General features: G+C 36.6%; 1 protein-coding gene across 3 annotated transcripts in view; it reads left to right on the top strand.

The window, feature by feature from the left end:
- GRK4 (G protein-coupled receptor kinase 4) overlaps positions 1 to 17,942 on the top strand; it is a 43,421-nt gene that overhangs the window by 19,321 nt on the left and 6,158 nt on the right. For 2 of the 3 annotated variants that reach the window (XR_010884470.1, XM_067298278.1), the window contains exons 6-15: positions 327 to 419; positions 1,784 to 1,847; positions 2,596 to 2,736; positions 5,526 to 5,716; positions 11,521 to 11,558; positions 14,168 to 14,257; positions 14,799 to 15,007; positions 15,874 to 16,011; positions 16,598 to 16,735; positions 17,759 to 17,881. Coding sequence is in view for 2 of the 3 variants with exons in the window: in XM_067298278.1 (XP_067154379.1) it covers positions 327 to 419; positions 1,784 to 1,847; positions 2,596 to 2,736; positions 5,526 to 5,716; positions 11,521 to 11,558; positions 14,168 to 14,257; positions 14,799 to 15,007; positions 15,874 to 16,011; positions 16,598 to 16,735; positions 17,759 to 17,881 (1,225 nt within the window). In the remaining variant the exon portion in view is untranslated. Of the gene's footprint in view, positions 1 to 326; positions 420 to 1,783; positions 1,848 to 2,595; positions 2,737 to 5,525; positions 5,717 to 11,520; positions 11,559 to 14,167; positions 14,258 to 14,798; positions 15,008 to 15,873; positions 16,020 to 16,597; positions 16,736 to 17,758; positions 17,882 to 17,942 lie in introns of those variants that run through there. The other variant, XM_067298279.1, reaches the window with a different exon arrangement.

Raw genomic sequence — 17,942 nt, 5'->3', positions numbered from 1 at the left:
TGGCGTTATTACATAGGAAGCACCTTCACCCAATAATGCTGTTTAGATGGGCTTGAAGACAGTTAATGAGAATATATATGTCAAACTTTTAGTCACTATAAGTAGTTGTAGCTTGTCATTCACTAGTGTTTTGACAGGAATAGTTGTATGTGATAGTTAGCTGCTCACTTTGTGAGACACCTAGGTTAAAACCACTGGGGAGCACAGTGATAATGTTCTTCTGCCTACAGCTTCACTGATGTGTTTGATTTAAAAAGGCTGATAGCATCTCCTGCTTTATCAGTATGTCAATATATGACTAACTGATTTTATTTTCTCATCCCTAGAGTGGTCCATGAATATTTAAGCAGAAGACCTTTTGAAGCTTACCAAGAAAGTGTGTATTTTTCCCGTTTTTTACAGTGGAAATGGCTGGAAAAGTAAGTTCATTTATAATGTTGATATTATAATTTTGTTTTGTGGCCAACTCTGCTTGTTACGCTATAAGCACTGCAGAGCCCCAATGAACGACACTACCTGCCTGAGAAATTATGATCTGAAAGACAGGATGTAAAGGATGATATTGATGGAACAGTTAAAGAGCTGATACTCCGGCTGAAGTGTTGGTCCAGGAGTCTTTAAGTGGTAAATTTGTTTTAGAAAAATGCAAATTTATTATCATATCCATATGTTTAGCTGTCAAGTGTGTAGTAGGATGCCAGTCCTTCTTGGAATTTCTATCAGCATTTGGTTTCAAACATGGTCTAATCAGTGACTAGTGAGCAGATTAATGGGTTTTGTAACCTATTATGGGACTGGGTAACTAATCAGTTTTTCAGGGTGTTTGAGACAAAGATCTGATAACTGAAAGTCACCAAGATCTTTATATCAGCATCTGTTTGGGGGCTTCTAAATCAACATGAGATGAATGTCCAAATTTTTTCAGAAGTCTGAAGTTGGTACAAGTTGATATTTGTTCAGCACTTCTGGGAATCACGCAGCATTAAGGTGTTTGAACATTAGTTTTATGGTAAATTCCTATCACTCAGTGCCTTTGTTTGACTGAATTGGGGGCAAAAGCCAGGAAGAGAACTAGGGATGTAACTCTATTAAACCAAATTCTCTACGAAATGAACCTAGTAAAACTTCCATTTGCTTCCCTGAAAACTGAACTGCATTAACACTGAACGCTCTTTAAAGAAACAAACCTCACCAGCATGAAATAGCCCCTCTGTCGTGTGTTTAGGAATGCTTTAGCATAGAATGGCAGGCAGGTCTGCTGCCTCCAACTGTCTGTTCCTCTTCCACCACATCAGTACCCAAACCATTTGTCAAATCAGCCCTGAACTGCTGTTGTACACCACCCCCCCCCTTTTTTTTTTTTTAAAGCCAAGCAAAATCAGAAATTGTTTACCTGTCAAATACTGCATTGTAAGCAGGATCTGACTGAAAAGCAGCCTAAGTGTCAGCGTAGTGCAGCTGAGGGAGCCAGCTGGAGGTGATAACCTGACCACCATTTAGAGCCTTACTTGTTCTCATCCTAAATGGCATAGGGCCTAAGGGATTTTGATCCCCCCCCCGGCTATTGTGAGTGTTTGATGACCACATGAGGGAACCAGTGTTTCTAGTAAGGGTACCGCTTCCATTTGACATTCAACTTGTTCATGTGGTCAAGGCAACATTTGTTCAGATGTCAGATGTTGTTCAGAACAGGAAGGAGAAAATGAAGAGTGACCTAGGGGCGGGAGGGAATTACAAACTGCTGTAATTCCTGTCACAGTAACTGTTTCTTTCTGTTAATCAGGCAACCAGTAACCAAACACACATTTAGGCATTACCGAGTGCTAGGCAAAGGTGGATTTGGAGAGGTGAGTACTGAGGCATCTTTATATGAGGCAATTCTTAAATGTTAATACAGAGAAAAAGCCAATTTTATCTCTTGGTTTTGTTAACAATCTACTTCTGACGTATCAGCTGGCAAACTGTCGTCAGTCCAAACCATTTTCTTTTAATGTGCTAGTCTCAATACTGGAGGTCATGCAGAAAGATGGAGAAACTTCCACTGACTATAACAACAGTTACATAGCATTCTGCTGAGATTTTTTTTTGGCTATGAGAACAAAGTCTTGTTTCTACTTAATATGTAGTATACTCATGAACTTGATATAAAAATCTTTAGATTTATTTTATTGTGTTTATAATTCACCGTTTAAAGAAACAAATCAAATGGTTGAATTGCATGCCTGTACTGAAGGGGAAGAAGGGTTATTAAAACATCGTTATCTTTCTCCCACTTCGTTATGATGTGGATGTTTGTCCTCTGTCCCGTTTGTTTAGACATATACAGTGCAGATGTTTCACCAGTACAAGAAACAGTTTTACTAAACCATTCAACCCTAGCAAAAATGGGTTTGCTCCTGTATAACCATTTTTTCCATTTCTGTTCCAGTTTTTGTGGCCCTCTAAATTGTTTCAGGGGTGAATGCTGTGTATTGATTCTTCTAGACTCATTTTCTGAGAGCATTCAAGAGTTTGAAAAAAGAAAATAAGATTTTATTTTCTCAAAAAATTGTAAAATATATATATAGTGCCTCTGACATGCCTTCCCTTTTCTAGGTGTGTGCCTGTCAAGTGCGAGCAACAGGAAAAATGTATGCTTGTAAAAAGCTAGAAAAAAAGAGAATAAAGAAGAGGAAAGGAGAATCAATGGCTCTAAATGAAAAAAGAATTCTAGAAAAAGTGAATAGTAGGTTTGTAGTAAGTATCTTCTTCTGATCTTGTCCACAGAAGTTTGTCCCCCATTGTTTACTTCATTTCAGTCTCTTCCAGAAGCTCGTGGGCACAAGACATTTTGTAATTGATTTAAAGAGTATGCGGCTGCTAAGAGAAACGATTGATATAAAGACTAGTACATCCTGTATGTGAATTTGAGTAGCTCTGTGCAGAGGGTTTTTATGTCCAATATTGAATTGGTTCTAGCCTGCCAATTTTATTTCTTGCTTGTAACCAAAATGTTAGGTTCTGTTTCAGGATGCAGATGCCACTGAATCTTTGTCTTCTATTTAAAGGTGGATAGATTATTCTATAGTACTCAGACTTAAATAATAACTTGAATTCTACTTCTGCTGCAGCCTATGATTGAGTATGGTTGCTCAGGTTTAATAAAGAGAATATTCCATATACCTTATTCCATCCTGTTTTTTTCCTCCTCTGTTTCTCTTCTTTATCTCTTCTTCCAATCCCTTGCTCTCTGTTTTCCCCTCTTACCTCCTACTCCACTCCCATGTGCTTATTTTCTTATGGTAAAAACTGATTTCTAACTCCATCTTTGGAAATCATTCATAAATGCACTTCCAAAGGGCTGACTTCATGGGAGGTCTGCTATTTAATTGCCATTAGAAGTTATGTATCCTGCGTTTCTGTGACTTTTTTTAATATTAAATCTTTTATTTCTTTAGGTATTTTGATAGCATTCATTGCTGTAGTGCTTATGCATTTCAAGATAAACATGAAAAGTGACTACTGTTTCAATTTAGGTTAGTTATACTGTTTTGCTGTGAACTAAGGCTGAAAGAGGTATATTGGGTGTGAAACAATTACCATAACTTAACAGAAATTCCACAGAATTAAAATTTTAGTCTTAACGCTTTTGTCTGATACTATCACATATTTTATGGTCTGTTAGTAACTCTAATTGCTAAGCAGCAAATGTAATAGCTTAGAAAGATCAAAGAGTGTGTATACCACGTAAATTTCTCCCCAGGTAATGTCTGTCTCCTTCACTGAATTGTTGTCATTTAAATGTTAATTGTAAATGAATTTTGCTTTGTTTTTAAATTCATTGGCTGATAAGTTTTCTGTTACTGTTCTGAGATGATTTTGAAGTACCTGGTTTGGAGGGAATTAGAGGCTAGTTTCAAAAAAAAAAAAATTCTGATAAGCTTTCTGTATTTTAAAAAAAAGTGGAGAAACTTCAGAATGCTGCCAGCTAAAAGGAAGAATGAAAAAACATGCTGGCCAGATGTGTTAATGTATTAAACAGGTATAAATAAAGTTTTTGTACAAGTATGCTAATGTTCTTTATTCACGAGGCTCATAGGCTTGAACTCTCTGCAGCTAGTAATTCCTGGAGAGGAAATGTGAGACACTAAGAATGAAACTTCCATTTATGAGTAATATTCTTCCAACATATATAAGTATTATAAATTAATAATTCAACAAACTTTAATTCAACATCACTTTATAGTGGTGTGCGTAAGTCTTTTCCCTAGCTGCCCAGTGTTATATCAGTGCAACAGAGAAGATCTAGATCTCAGATCTGCAGTAAAACTGGGTTGGAAGTGGATAGATAATTTTTCATGTGTGTGGCGCAACTGAAGTCATTAATAGCTGGATATATCAGTATAAAACCCAAGTGGTTTAAACCATCAAATGGGAAACCTTGCTGTAAGTAGCTGATTTGTATATTTATTTATTTATTATTGCATTTATACTTTTTCTGAAGGAAAAGTTTGGTATTATTAATGAGTTATGACCTCTATGTGCTTGTGCTGCATTTAAAAATACATTTACCTGAGTCAAAAAAAAAAAAAATCCTGTTGGTTTGGTTTGTACTTAAGAAATGGAAGCTAAGAATATGTTTAAATCCCATTGCTTTCAATACAAGTTAGACCGTTTAGGTAATTTTTAAGATCCTGCCAGATGTTCAACAGCATGGCATATCTTTTTCTTTCTTTTTTTTTTTATTAAAATTGATTTGGTAACTTAGAAAACATGTTAAATTTTGCAGTTTACTATACTGTTGTAAAATTATTTTGCTTTGAATTCACAATTCAAAACTTTAACTTTAAAAATTCACATATGCTTTCAAAACATTTATATAAAACTGAAGAAAAACTGTGTTGTTCTTCCTGCCCCATCAATATGCCATTCCAAGTACAGTGAGTGGAAAGACTGTAAAGAGCTATACTAAGTCTGTCTTACTGTTGGCAAGTATTAAAGCCAGGGAATATGCAGTGATTTGAAAAAAATAGAACAGAAATTAGGCATTTGATTTTTATATAACCTCTTAGTTTCTGTAATGTAGAGCACCTTCGAGTCTTTAAAAAGCTCAGGAAGATGCTTTGGAAATGGGTAATTGCTTGAGGTATTGATAAAATAAGGTATATGTGCAACTTATCTTTATAAAGAATAATATAACAGGCAACTGAGGCACCATCAATGAATCAATTTTCTGGATGGAGTTCTGGGATAACTAACAGGTTTATGTCACTAAGTTGCTTTTAATGGTGGTACAAGGTTTGTTTATACATAATAATTAGTCTGGATTCCTTTGTGTCTTCAAGTACTTTACCCCAGGAAGATTAAGAGGGCAGGTTGTTTGAAGCAAGACCTCAGCGGGCAGTAGCGATTCTCCATTGGCTTTTTAAGACAATTCATATATTACTGTATTGGAAAAAGAACTGTGAATTGTACTGCAGTTTGTGTGTTGTGTTGTATTTGGTATATAAGTGAAAAACGGTCTTCTTCCCCTTGCCCCTTTTTAGGTTAGTTTATCCTACACCTATGAGACAAAAGATGCCCTGTGTTTAGTATTAACCATAATGAATGGAGGAGATTTGAAGTTTCACATATATAACATGGGAAATCCTGGCTTTGATGAAGAAAGGGCTATTTTCTATGCTGCAGAGTTGTGCTGTGGTCTGGAGGACTTGCAGAGGGAGAGAATTGTTTATAGGTGAGTGTTATCTACAGTAACTGGTACTTTGAAATTTCCATGTCTGTTCAGCATATTAACGGTATGAATTATCTTCTATTTAAAACAAATTGAATTACCCGATAAACTTTGTTTTTAAAAGGCGCAAAAACTTTTTTTCAGTTGTCCTTTTCTTGATATGTTATTCGGAAACACTGCTCTTACTTTTCTTCTTGCTGTTAATTTAGGTGTAGATACTTGCTATATTGTAAAACATTATAGAGTTGATTCAAAGTTTGTTTGCAAAGTGATAGAAAAAGTATGATTTACAAAGCAACTTAATTAGCAGAGCAAATAAATAAATGAGCTTTAGGCACATAGGATTCCACTCTTGCCTGCTCTGAAGAAGTTCACAAAGGCTATGGACATCCCCTGCTGCACTGCTTGTTACATGTCAGCGCTTTTGAATGAATGGAACTGTCAGAATGCTAATATATTGTAACTGAGATCGTATGATCTTACTGCTTTTTGGTCTCTGTACATACATCGTTTAACCCCTGGCATGCATTAAATATTACAAAACAAGCAAAACAAACTTAGTGGCGGATCAAGAATGCTGTCTCTATATTTATGGTGCCAAACACCAAGCATCAATTGTCTTTAAAGTAGACTTAAAATAAAATTTTATATAACTTTAATATAATGAGTCTTAGCCCTCTATATTGGTGAGGAAAAAGACGAAGATACACACATCAGTCTCACAAAAAGTGGCAGAGACATGGGCTAGATCTCTGTAGCTTACCTTAAAAAAATTCCTCCTCCTATTAATATCACCTGGCCTGCACTGTTTTCTGATTCTTTCTTTTCCGAGTCTGTCTATACCTATGCCAGTTCTCATATTGCTTCATGAGTATGCCATGTGTTAAAATGGGTCAAATATAGAACGCTTGGAGACCTGGCTTATGCTGGCTGTTGCGTGTGGGTCCCTAAAGAATTTTGCCAACCTTGCCACGTTATACAGTGTGTTTTGGCACACACATAGGATGGAACCACCGATGAAGGTGCGTCTTGTTTTTGCTCATCGTTCTCCTCATGGGTCAGCTGCATGTAGGTCATTTCACTTTGGCCCAAGTGCGAACAAAGCTGATTGTAGAAAACAGCCCTTGTGTTTAAACACAGCTTGTTAGCTATTTGCATACTAGAAGACATTCATACATATGTACTGAATCCTAGCAGTCTCTGTCCGTAATTTCAGAGTCTGGGATGGTGTTGGTTTCTTCTGGGATGGTGTCTGGGTTGGTGTCTAGACCTCTTTCCTTATTATGGTATTTTCTAATTTGTGTGGTATTGTCTTCCATTTATTAGGATTTTTTTTATAGATCTCCAGCTCTTGTGTGGCCGTAAACATGTAGTATAGGAGCAAGCAAAAAATAAGTAGTTTCACAGCTAACCCAGAATAAACTGCATTTTAATGAAGAAAAAAAAAAAGAAATTATAGTTTTTGTTCATAATGAAATGAAGGAGCGAGACACAGTTACATGTGTATGTACTAGTAACTGAATAATTTGCGTTCTCAGGGAGGAAAAGGAAAGGCTTGAATTTAATCATAATACCTGAAGACATTATATCATTATTTAAATAGTACAGTATAAGACTTACTAAGAGGGTTCCTGCCTAATATGTAAATAGATGAAAAATGAGACTTCTAATTATACAGTGTCAGGTCAGCTACACTTGAGGAATAAAACTAGAAAATGTTTGGATAATTTTATGTTCTCCGTAGAATCACTTTTGACCCTGCTCTTTTTTTAATATAGAATGACCAACTTTTTACAAAACAAAGTCTTGTGCTTTCTTCTGTTTTGCTAATACTGATTTTCTGTGAGATTGGTTGTTTCCATATGTATTCTTTTTGTACAATATATTTAGTAATGTAGTTTTCATAAGTCATACAGTTTTACCATCAAGAAGTCCTAACAGGTGGTTATAGAAGTCTTTATCACTAATTACAGTTATACATTACACAATCAAAATTCTGTATCAAGTGTCTTAATGGAAATGTATTTAGCAAGCAATGGGGTGAATATGTACAGTCAGTGAAACAGAAAGCTTGGGAAAATTGGCCATAATCATTTATCCACACTAAAGAAGATATGGTAATCCACAGTCATAGTATTAGTTGTGGGCTGAGAGGGGGAACAATCTGAAGTACCTTTTCTTTCATTGAAGGATTTGTTTTTCCTAACTATGGTAACTAAGATTTTTCATTCCTTCTGTATTTTCCTTCTTCAGAGAATGTTTTTCTCCTGTTGCTGTCATCTTGAACACATTTAATTCTTGTAGGATCACTGAATTTCTGAAATCAGAACTCATTCTTGTTGCCATCACTCAAGAACTGTTAGAGCATTTGTGTTCCAGCTGTAGAGGAAAAATTTTGAATTCAAGTCTCTTTAATCAAATGGCTTAAATTGCTTTTAGCAAATGATTATAAAATTTTCCTGATAAAACATGTTTTTGTGACTCTCCATGTATGTATTCACAGTATAAGTATATTCTAAAGGCAGGGGAGGAAGGGAAGCTCAGGACTTCTGCAGTAGAACTTCTCGGTGCAATGGGTGGCAGCAGCTAGAACTAAAATTAATAGATCTTGTTAGTTTTATCAGTTCTGGGATGGCAGCGTAAGTCAGTCCTGTTAATAGTTATTATATTTGGGATGTGTCACCGTCAGTAGCAAAGTCCCTCACAAAGAGGGAAAACTAGGCCTAGCCTTCCTCTCTTTTAACACCAGTTTTTATTATGTGTTTCATGTGTAGCATGTACATATGTGTACATAGCAGTACATTACATGTAGCAGTTATCACTGTATTTCAAGCAGGCTGTAGGAGCCTGGAGTCAGCTGTGCCGTTTTGACAGTGGCGTTCGAGGCAAGGTAGCCGCGAGGGTCTGCAGGGTTGGAGGAGCAGGTGCAGAGCTGGGAGGAGGGCCCCGCGCTGCCCCGCCGTAGGGAAGGAGCCGGTTGGCTTGTTCAGGGGCAGCTTGCGAAACGGTCCGTAGCTTGCCATATGCTGCTGACACCCTCGCGTGCACATGCGGCCAGGAACGGACAGTGGTGGAGCTATTCATCCATCTGCTGCATCAGAAGTCTGATCATCCCTGGAGCGAAAGCAAGATTTAGATGGGGGAGACGGAGCAGGGAACAAATGCCTGGTTTCAGAAAAGAACTCTAATGCCGAAGTTTTATCATTGGAGTTGAGATACTTGACTCCTGAAGAATGATAGCATTTTTTATCAGTTAAGCAGTTTGGAGAGGTAGGTTTTCCCTCCCCTCCTACGGCCTTTTGAAGCTGTTGTGGATGAACCAGACAGCTCCTCGCCTGCCTGCTGCCGCTGCCCAGAGCACACATCTTTACAGGGAAATGCCTTGGAGTGTATGCCCAGTGACAGTTTTGGATTCCAGCCTGTGTCAGTGAATCCTTGAATAAATGTATAAACCATGCTAATAATTCTGGTTAATCTAGGAGTTATTGCTTATTTCAGAACTTTTTATCCAGAAACTTTCTGTGTAGGATGGCTGGTGTAAGCTATAGCAAAAATGAACCACAGTGTGTTTAGTTTAATTAATTTAAAATGAAGTATATCATTTTTTTAAATCCATTTCTTGTAATGAAGCTTAGTTTTGTGCCCTCTGCAGTCGTTCCCTGTTTTCTGCTTCAGGAAGGAAAGCCGAACCTCTCTGGCTAGAACTAGGTTACCAGCTCTAGCTCGCAGCCTGTTGCAGAGCACAGGGCTGGAGCCCGCGTGTTCCGGCAGAAACTGTGCCTTTGGCCCCTGCGTGGTGGCGGAAGGGGAGGGGGAGAAGGCCGATACCCCAAACTACCATCCCAAAGCTTGGCTTGATAGCCAGACTCTTGCCTGTTTCCAAAGCTGACATCTTGTGAACCGCTAGGCCTAGAAACTAATTGCATTCAACAGCTGGAATTTCGGCTACAATGTGTCTTTAATATTGACGGGTTATTGATTGACTAAAATCATGCCAGAATTGAATTTAGTTTCCATTAAGGAGCAGTTGTTGCTATTAAGTATCATGTTAGGCTTTAATCAGCCTTCTTGGAGTTGGAAGTCTGCTTTGCAAGCAGATTTTTTTGCTTGATTTAATCTGAGCATATATTATGTATTTTAAAGTAGATTTATTTCTGCCTAAAGTTTGACTTAAATTTTCTTAACTTTCTCTTTGATACTTTTTTTTGATTTTGGTCTCTCTTGACTTCCATAATATTGTAGTCTTACATCTAATGTTAAGTGATTAATGTTCTGGGGACTTTAAGTTTAAAAAGTATTTGGAGGAAAGGATTTTGTTGACTTCTTTGTACAGTTAATCTCATGAAGTAATAAAACTTCAGGGTGATTACCCATACCTCAGTATATGGATTTATCAATTTTTGAAAAAAAGTCAAACATACACATGCATATGTTTGTGAACAAAGAAATCTGTATGTATTGGTAATATGGTATGTATTGATAATATGTATATATTTCCCTCCCATTTTGAATGTGTAAACCCTAGAGTCATTCTTTCTAAAACTGTTGTTTCTGCATTATTCAGTGTTTTCTGCTTTTATATGAATTACTTGTTTATGTGAATTCTTGTTGCAACTGTACATATACTCAAATACTGTTGTTTGTTTTAATTTATTTTAATTATTATATATAGAGGAAGTCTCTTACCTGTGAAATATGAATTGCTTAGTAAATATAATGTAAATAGGATGGAGAGTTGGGGAAAAAATAAGGTCTGTGTCCCTTTAAAAATAAGGTCTGAGTCTGACCTCATGCTATTAATGGTAGAAGAAATCTAAGAGACTGTATTGCAGCCCACACACTATAATGCATGTCACAATTAAAATATATAAATTTTTTTTTATATATGTTATGAGTAAAGTCTGATAGAGGGTAAATCCTGGAAGTGACCTCTGAAGAGCTTCTTGGTCAGCTTCAGTGACTCCCCAAATTTTCCTGGTGGGGGGGGAAATCTGATTCTGTCATAACATATTTGTGCTTTTTCTTTTCATTTTTTCTTAAATTAAAAATGTATGAGATGACTTTCATGAAGTCCCGAATTGCAACACTGAATGATTTGTCCTCTGACTGTTTCCTGAGTCTTGCTAGTTTTTAATAGCTAAAGAATGTTTCATGCGAAACTTTGATGTTGACAGCAGAAAAATTTCAGATGCTCTTAGCAGAAAGCTGATTGCAAAGAATTCTAACTAGAGACAACTGCTTAATAAGCTTTAGAAGCTTCATGCTCAACTTACAGGCAGGAGCTGGGTTTGAATAAATGATACTTCAGCATATGCTTAGTGTTAAGTCTTATGACTATTTCCTGTTTTTGCTGATATTCTGGTAGCCTTGGATGACATATTGCAAGGGCTCAGCGTCAAACTGCAGCAAGTGCTGACTTGTTTTACTGATGCAGAGTTGCGTGGACCTTTCTCTCATGAGAGAGGCCTTTCAGCGCAAATTTAGGTATAAGTTGGCGGTTCTTCCTATCGAATTTTCACATTGTGTAGAGATCTCTTATCTGTGAAATATGAATTGCTGTCACAAATATAATGTAAATAGGATGGAGAGTTGGGAAAAGTACATCTGAAGAGTTTTATGGATAAACTGTGTTACAGATCCTTGACTTTCCAAACTTTACATCTCCTTTTGTTTATTGATGGAAGCTGGAAAAAACATTGCTAATGAGAACTGTATTAAGAAGTCCTATTTTGCGTTAGTTGCGCTCGATGATGGCTGGTAATTTTGCCTCTGGATAATTGACCTTTTTAATTCTGTTTTATTTGTAGAGACTTGAAACCTGAGAATATACTCCTTGATGATTGTGGTAGGTAAACTTTAATTTTAATTTTCAGCTCAGGAGTTAAAAATCTGATAAATATTGTGTCAGAAACCAAAGGAATTGAATAGTCTCTCTATAATACCAGGGACCTGACTGACAAATATTAACATTTTAGTGTACTTAAATTAGGAAAGGGAAAAACTGCCCTTGCTTTTTAAAGAGAGTAGTAGAAAGCATTGGTGAGCTTTTCCAGGGGGAGAAAGGCAGTAAGAAGTGGTATTGAGGGGTTGATTTTTTCCATCCTTAGAATGGCTACTTCCTTCCCCCTCTTCCTGATTTAACATGGCTAAAACTTTTATATAACTTTTTTTCATCCTCAAATATTGAAGAATCATTTGTCAAATATGGTGCCAGAATTCTACTTAGTTTTTAAACAATAAAGAGGGAAAAAAATAATAGTTTACTGACTGAGGCATCTCTGTGCCTCTTGTTACATTTTTTAACTAAAACAGAAGGTCTGATGGCCAGTGGTGTATATGTGGCTGGAGAGGATCAAGGAAGTATAAACAGTGTGAAGAAATGTTTTTAGGGTTTTTTGTCTTCCAAAAAGCCAAGTTAATTTTCCTTAATGACTGAAACTTATCAGAATCTTTTGGCTTCCCTGTAGAACAGGTGCAGCATTTACCTTCTTCTAAGCTTCATCTGAGTTTGTTCTTGTAACTACTGAGTATTTTAGTTGAAGAAAAATTATTTTTGAAGTCAGGATGTTCTGAATGACAAATTTCTAAAAAAAAAAAAAAAAAAAAAAAAAAAACAAAAGCTCGGAACAAGTCACTTTCCAAGAACTAAAGACATTGCTAGACATCAAATGCATTCTTTATTTTTTTTTTTTCCTCCAGTAATGTCTCACCAAATTTGAAGGCTTTTTTGAGAAAAATGTAGCCTTACACGACTGCGCTAGAATGCCTTCTCTCTGCCAGGGACATTCTGATCTTGTTCCAGAGAGCAGAGGGGACTAATTAGAAAATCGCTTCAGGAGCTCAGATCCTGTACTTGAGAGGGGTTCATCAGATGTCAGAGAACAGAAGAGCATCCAAATGCATTTAAAATAGCATTTGGCACTCAACTCAAGAGTATTTAGTTATTTCCAACCAGTATACAGAGTGGCACTTAGCTTTCTCCAATCTTTCCCTTCCTCCTCCCCTTGCTTCCCAGCCCTATGGTCATCCAACACACGTAAAGTAGAAATTAACGTACTGTTACCTGACAGTATACTGTAGAGCTTTTTGAAAGACAGAAAGTATGTGCAAAGGACAGCAAGCATTGGAATGGGCTACCCAGGGAGGTTGTGCAATCTCCATCCTCGAATGCTTTCTAGATCTAAATGAAAAAAGTCCAAAACACTCTGGGCTGACCTCATAGCTGACCCTGCTTGAGGAGGAGGTTTGACTAGAGACCTCCTGAGGTCCCTCCCAGCCTGAATTACTCTGTGTCTCTGATGATTCTGTCAACAACATTGTCCCTGTCCTCATACCCATTATTAGAAGTATGCATTTTTTTTCCTCCTGAATCTTGCTACTACAGATGATTGGTAGGTTTTTGATTTTAAAATTCAGTGGAAAGTGAAATTTTCCTTTTTTCTGCCTAGCCTTTTATACTTCTATTAAGAAAGTAGATCATGCATTTTAACATTAGAATCATGTCAAATAAAATTACTGCCTTGAATTATTTTGTGTTGAGTCTGTTCAGCAATGAATCATATCTGTGCATGGGAATATAAGTGTTGGTGGGAAACTATAGCTCTTGTTCCCATTGTCCTTCATGGAGTTTTTCCCATCTCACCATTATTGTTCATGATGAATCATGGTCACTCTTCCACCAGGCTGCTCCTGCATTACAGGAGCTAGTATAAATGCCATGCATAATAGGAGAGGTAGTCAACCTGAGAAGTTATCGCTTATAAAGTGAAATAAAAGTTGAGGTTATCTACATTTGAGTGGTTCATGGGAAGGGGAAATCCTAATATGGAACTGACATCTTACAATTAAAAAAAAATTCTGAATAGGTTATGGTTAGCAAACTTCTTTTTGGGGGGCTTGGGGATAACAATGCCAACTTGCACTCGGCATTATTATGGTATTTTGTTAGGAGAAACTGATATCTCGGAACAGGCTACAGTTTTCTCCTGTGATGAATAAATGGAGTAACTGCTGATGGTTTTTTTTAGGAAGTCAGAAAGCTAAATGCATGGGTGTAGGAGAATACAGAATGAAAAAATACAGCTGTCTGGTGTGTAAATACAGAACTCGAAATGAGCAGTCATAATTCCTATTCAACCTAGAGTCACAGCCTATGCCAAAGCTAGGAATAGAATATTTGACAGTGAATCTTTCTCTGTGACCTTCAGGAAATCAGTTAGTAGATCTGTGCCTGTCTTCCCCTCCCCTTTAAAAAAAAAATAATAATAATAAGGGGGGGGGAAGGGGGAGTGCTGATAAATCACTCCTAGTTAAGCTAAAGAAATTTAGTGTTATGTGGTGTCTGAATGTTTTAATGCGTTGGGTTTTTTTGATGAGGTGTGCTAGAGAAATTGTTTTAAAAGTGATGATACTTTATTATTTGCTGACTATCTATAATTTTTTTAACATAAACAGGACATATCAGAATTTCAGATCTTGGATTAGCTGTGCAGATTCCGGAAGGAGAAACGGTCCGAGGGCGGGTTGGGACTGTTGGTTACATGGGTATGTAAAATATCTTTAGTTGTGTTTTACCAGCAAGTTTGGTTAAACTTCTGTGAATATATGAATGACTTGTCCAAAGAATTATATTAGATCTGGATTAGTTGTTAGGCGCTGTGTGTGAAGAAAAATTACACTGTGTGCTGGTAGATGTTAATAGTCTATCGTCAGCCTTCTGATTAAACTCAAACTTAACTTTGGAAATATTAACTTTAAGTAGGATTTTAAGAAACCTAATTTCTGTTGAGATTCAGGGAAATTTAGGGTCACAGATAAGCAGCCTATTTCTTATGATGCTGACACTTGGATTTTTTTTGATACTTTGGAAAAACTTCATTCTTGGTTTGTAAACAATATGGATCTTAAGCACTAAAGAACTTCAGCGCTTCTGTTGGATATCCGCAGAGTCCTCACTATCAAAATTAACACTTATACAGGGTACAAAGAATATTTGCACAGTGCCAGAACACTACCCGGGAATTTTTCAATATTTAAATAATTTAAAATAAATCTTCATGGGATTTTTTTTTGGTTTGTTTTTTAGCTCCAGAAGTGCTCAAAAATGAAAAGTATACCTTCAGCCCTGATTGGTGGGGTCTTGGGTGCTTGATTTATGAAATGATTGAAGGACAGTCTCCATTCAGGAAGCATAAGGAAAGGGTCAAACGGGATGAGATTGACCGGAGAGTAAAGGAAGACCAGGAAACATATTCAGACAAGTTCTCAGAGGAGGCAAAATCCATCTGCAGGATGGTGGGTGAAGAGACGTAGAGGTTTGAAAATTAAATTTCTAGCCCTTTCTAAGAGCTGAACTGTTTTATTTTAACATCTTCTATTGAAAAAGCTGGGATGATGTGGAGTAAGAGTTCTTAAATCTTTCTCTAGTTCAGATAGGAACTTGTGAGAACCCATTAATTGTTCAGTTATGTTACCAAACTTGGAGAATTCAAACCTTTTTCCAAGTTGAAGAAAGGCCGTATAAATTCTTTTTTAATTCAAGTGAAAAATGGCATGTTTTACATGCAGTACTCATTTGTACCACACATGATCATAGTACAAAAGCATGCTTAACTTTGATACTGTATAAGGAGATATGGCAGAGTAGTATACTAGTTCTCTTGTGTTAAAGAGTCTGTACAAAACAGCAGTTTATGGTTAACATGCCTATACAGAAAGAAAGGTTATAAAATATCTTTATTTTATGGAAAATATGTAGATTACTTAAACCCATTGAAATAAACATAAATATGTATTTCATGAAAGCAAAGTTTAATACACTGCAAAAATCTATTCAGTCTGGCATTGATTAAAATATCTTCTTGTATCTTTGGATACAGTCTTTACTTCCTGAATAAATAATGGTCTGCTTTTCAGGGGGGATGTTCTTTCTTTTTGTTGTTGCTGGGTTTTTGTTTGTTTGGATACTGAAAATCTCCCAGACTGCTGTTGTAGTTTGGATTTTCAGTTCATTTTGACAGCATGAGAAAATTAGTCTTACAAAAGGCCAAGTAACCAAATAAACTCTTTTTATATTGAAAGACTCTGTGTGTAAATATATATATATTTTTAATTGTGGGATGATATCACTGCATCAGCCTTTTTATTCTTATTTTTTTCAGTTACTTGCCAAAAATCCAGAGGATAGACTGGGTTGCACTGAAGATGGAGCTGCTATTGTAAAACAACATCCTATTTTCAAGAATATTAACTTCAAGAGGCTGGAAGCTAACATGTTAGAACCTCCGTTCTTGCCAGATGTAAGTAGGTGAGACAGATTTGATTAGTATCTAAAAAGGCATGAACTGTCATAATTCTATATCAGTAATTTTATGAACTCCAGAGAAACCTTAAAAGTTAGTTAAACTGGCAGCAGAATGCCACATTAGCTAATGATAGCTAGATGTTTTGTGGCATTTTGTCTGAGAAGATCAGAAAACAGTTTACAATAATGGTATTGCTCTATGGGGCTTTGCAGCTGATTTCTTACTCAGCTGATTACTTTGTAGCTGATTACTTCCTCAGCTCAGATGCTGAACAAATAAAGATTAGCCCTGAACAAGTTGCTGTGGAGTTGAAAGGGAGGTGACAAAGGACAAATCAATTTTGATAACTACTAAGAAGCCTAGAGAGTAAGTTGCATGCTCCTTCTGTATTTGCAGGAAGGATTGAACTTCTCAGGTGCCTTATGATAAGATACTTTAAGCTTTTGCATTACTGCTGTGTACCGTAGTGTATTTTGGCAATCAACAATGTGAAATATAAAATTGCAAAAATCTCACCCCCTATTCTCATCTGGGGGGTGAGGGGGGAGACTTAATGAAGCAATCTTGTATTGTACTGCAGCCACGTGCGGTGTATTGTAAAGATGTCCTGGACATAGAACAGTTCTCAACGGTAAAAGGAGTGAACCTGGATACTACAGATGATGACTTCTATTCCAGATTTGTTACGGGTTGTGTCTCAATCCCTTGGCAAAATGAGGTATAGTATATTTCAAAGGTTATTCTTTTTTGCACAGCAATAAGAGTTAATGAGGGATATAATTACAATGTTAACTTTCTCAATGAGATATGTGAAGAAGTTTCTGCTTTAGATTTCTTTGCCAAGGGACTTCAAAGAAAAAAAAAAAATCCCCCAAATATTAACAACTTGCTAAAAATGGAAGGACTACCCTGAATTTACATAAAATGGAACGTGACATCTTGTCGCCATCGCTACTGATGCTGATACAGTTCTGTATGCTGTATGACCACATTTTCCTTGTTCTTGTATCATGATATTGAGTACTGAGTATTGAGTTCATAGGAGGGGGATAGAATACTATTCAAACTAATACAAAAGCAAATCTGCTCAGTGCCAGCTGCTGCTTCGGTGTTTTATGCCTGTATACCAATAGAATATCTGAGTGATACATAATACAGAACTGAAGATTCACCTTTTCTAAGGTTTCCAGACTATTTCTATTCAACACCAGTTAAGTCAAACTTTGTCTTAAGACTTTTTCAACTGACTAATGAATGAGTAGTCTGGGATTCTGCATAGATAATCATTCCTCTTACTCAATGTCATGTTTATTAATAAAGTTCTGTCCAGGTTATAAATAACCACGTTCATATTTATTATATGAGACTGTTCTGAAATCAGCAGAATAGAAGAGAGGAAGATCTAATATTTAACAAGGCACAGAGTAAATCCACTTCTGGTTCTAAAAAGCTTCTGCTTATTGATTGCATCATGAGCCTTACCAAAGTGAGGGGCCATCTTAGTGCTTGCTTTCATGATAGTGCTGTTTTGCTAGTTCTCTGGGTGCACAAGAAGGTTTAGTGTAGACTTTGTGCCTTCCTCCATGTAGGTCTGTGAGTGGTGTAGTTTGAGAAGCATAAAGGTGTAACTGATACATTTGTAATTTGTTAGGAGTACCCAGCCAGAGTAAATGGATGATAAATGGAAAATGTCTGAGGGGCCTGTGTTTATATTTCATTTATATTTCATATCTTTTCACAGATGATTGAAACAGGATGCTTTGAAGATATCAATGCATATGAAACTGATGGTACTGTGTCACCAGACAGAGAGAGGTCTCCTAAACCGAAGAGAGGCTTCTTTCACAGACTTTTCAGTGGAGAGGTAAGGATATTTCTTTTCTTTCATAAGAAAATTACCAATAAAAACTTAACATCCAATCAAT

The sequence above is a fragment of the Apteryx mantelli genome, chromosome 5 (genome assembly GCF_036417845.1).
Source record: "Apteryx mantelli isolate bAptMan1 chromosome 5, bAptMan1.hap1, whole genome shotgun sequence".
Classification (NCBI taxonomy): Eukaryota; Metazoa; Chordata; class Aves; order Apterygiformes; family Apterygidae; genus Apteryx; species Apteryx mantelli.
This window is presented reverse-complemented; position numbering and strand designations above follow the sequence as displayed.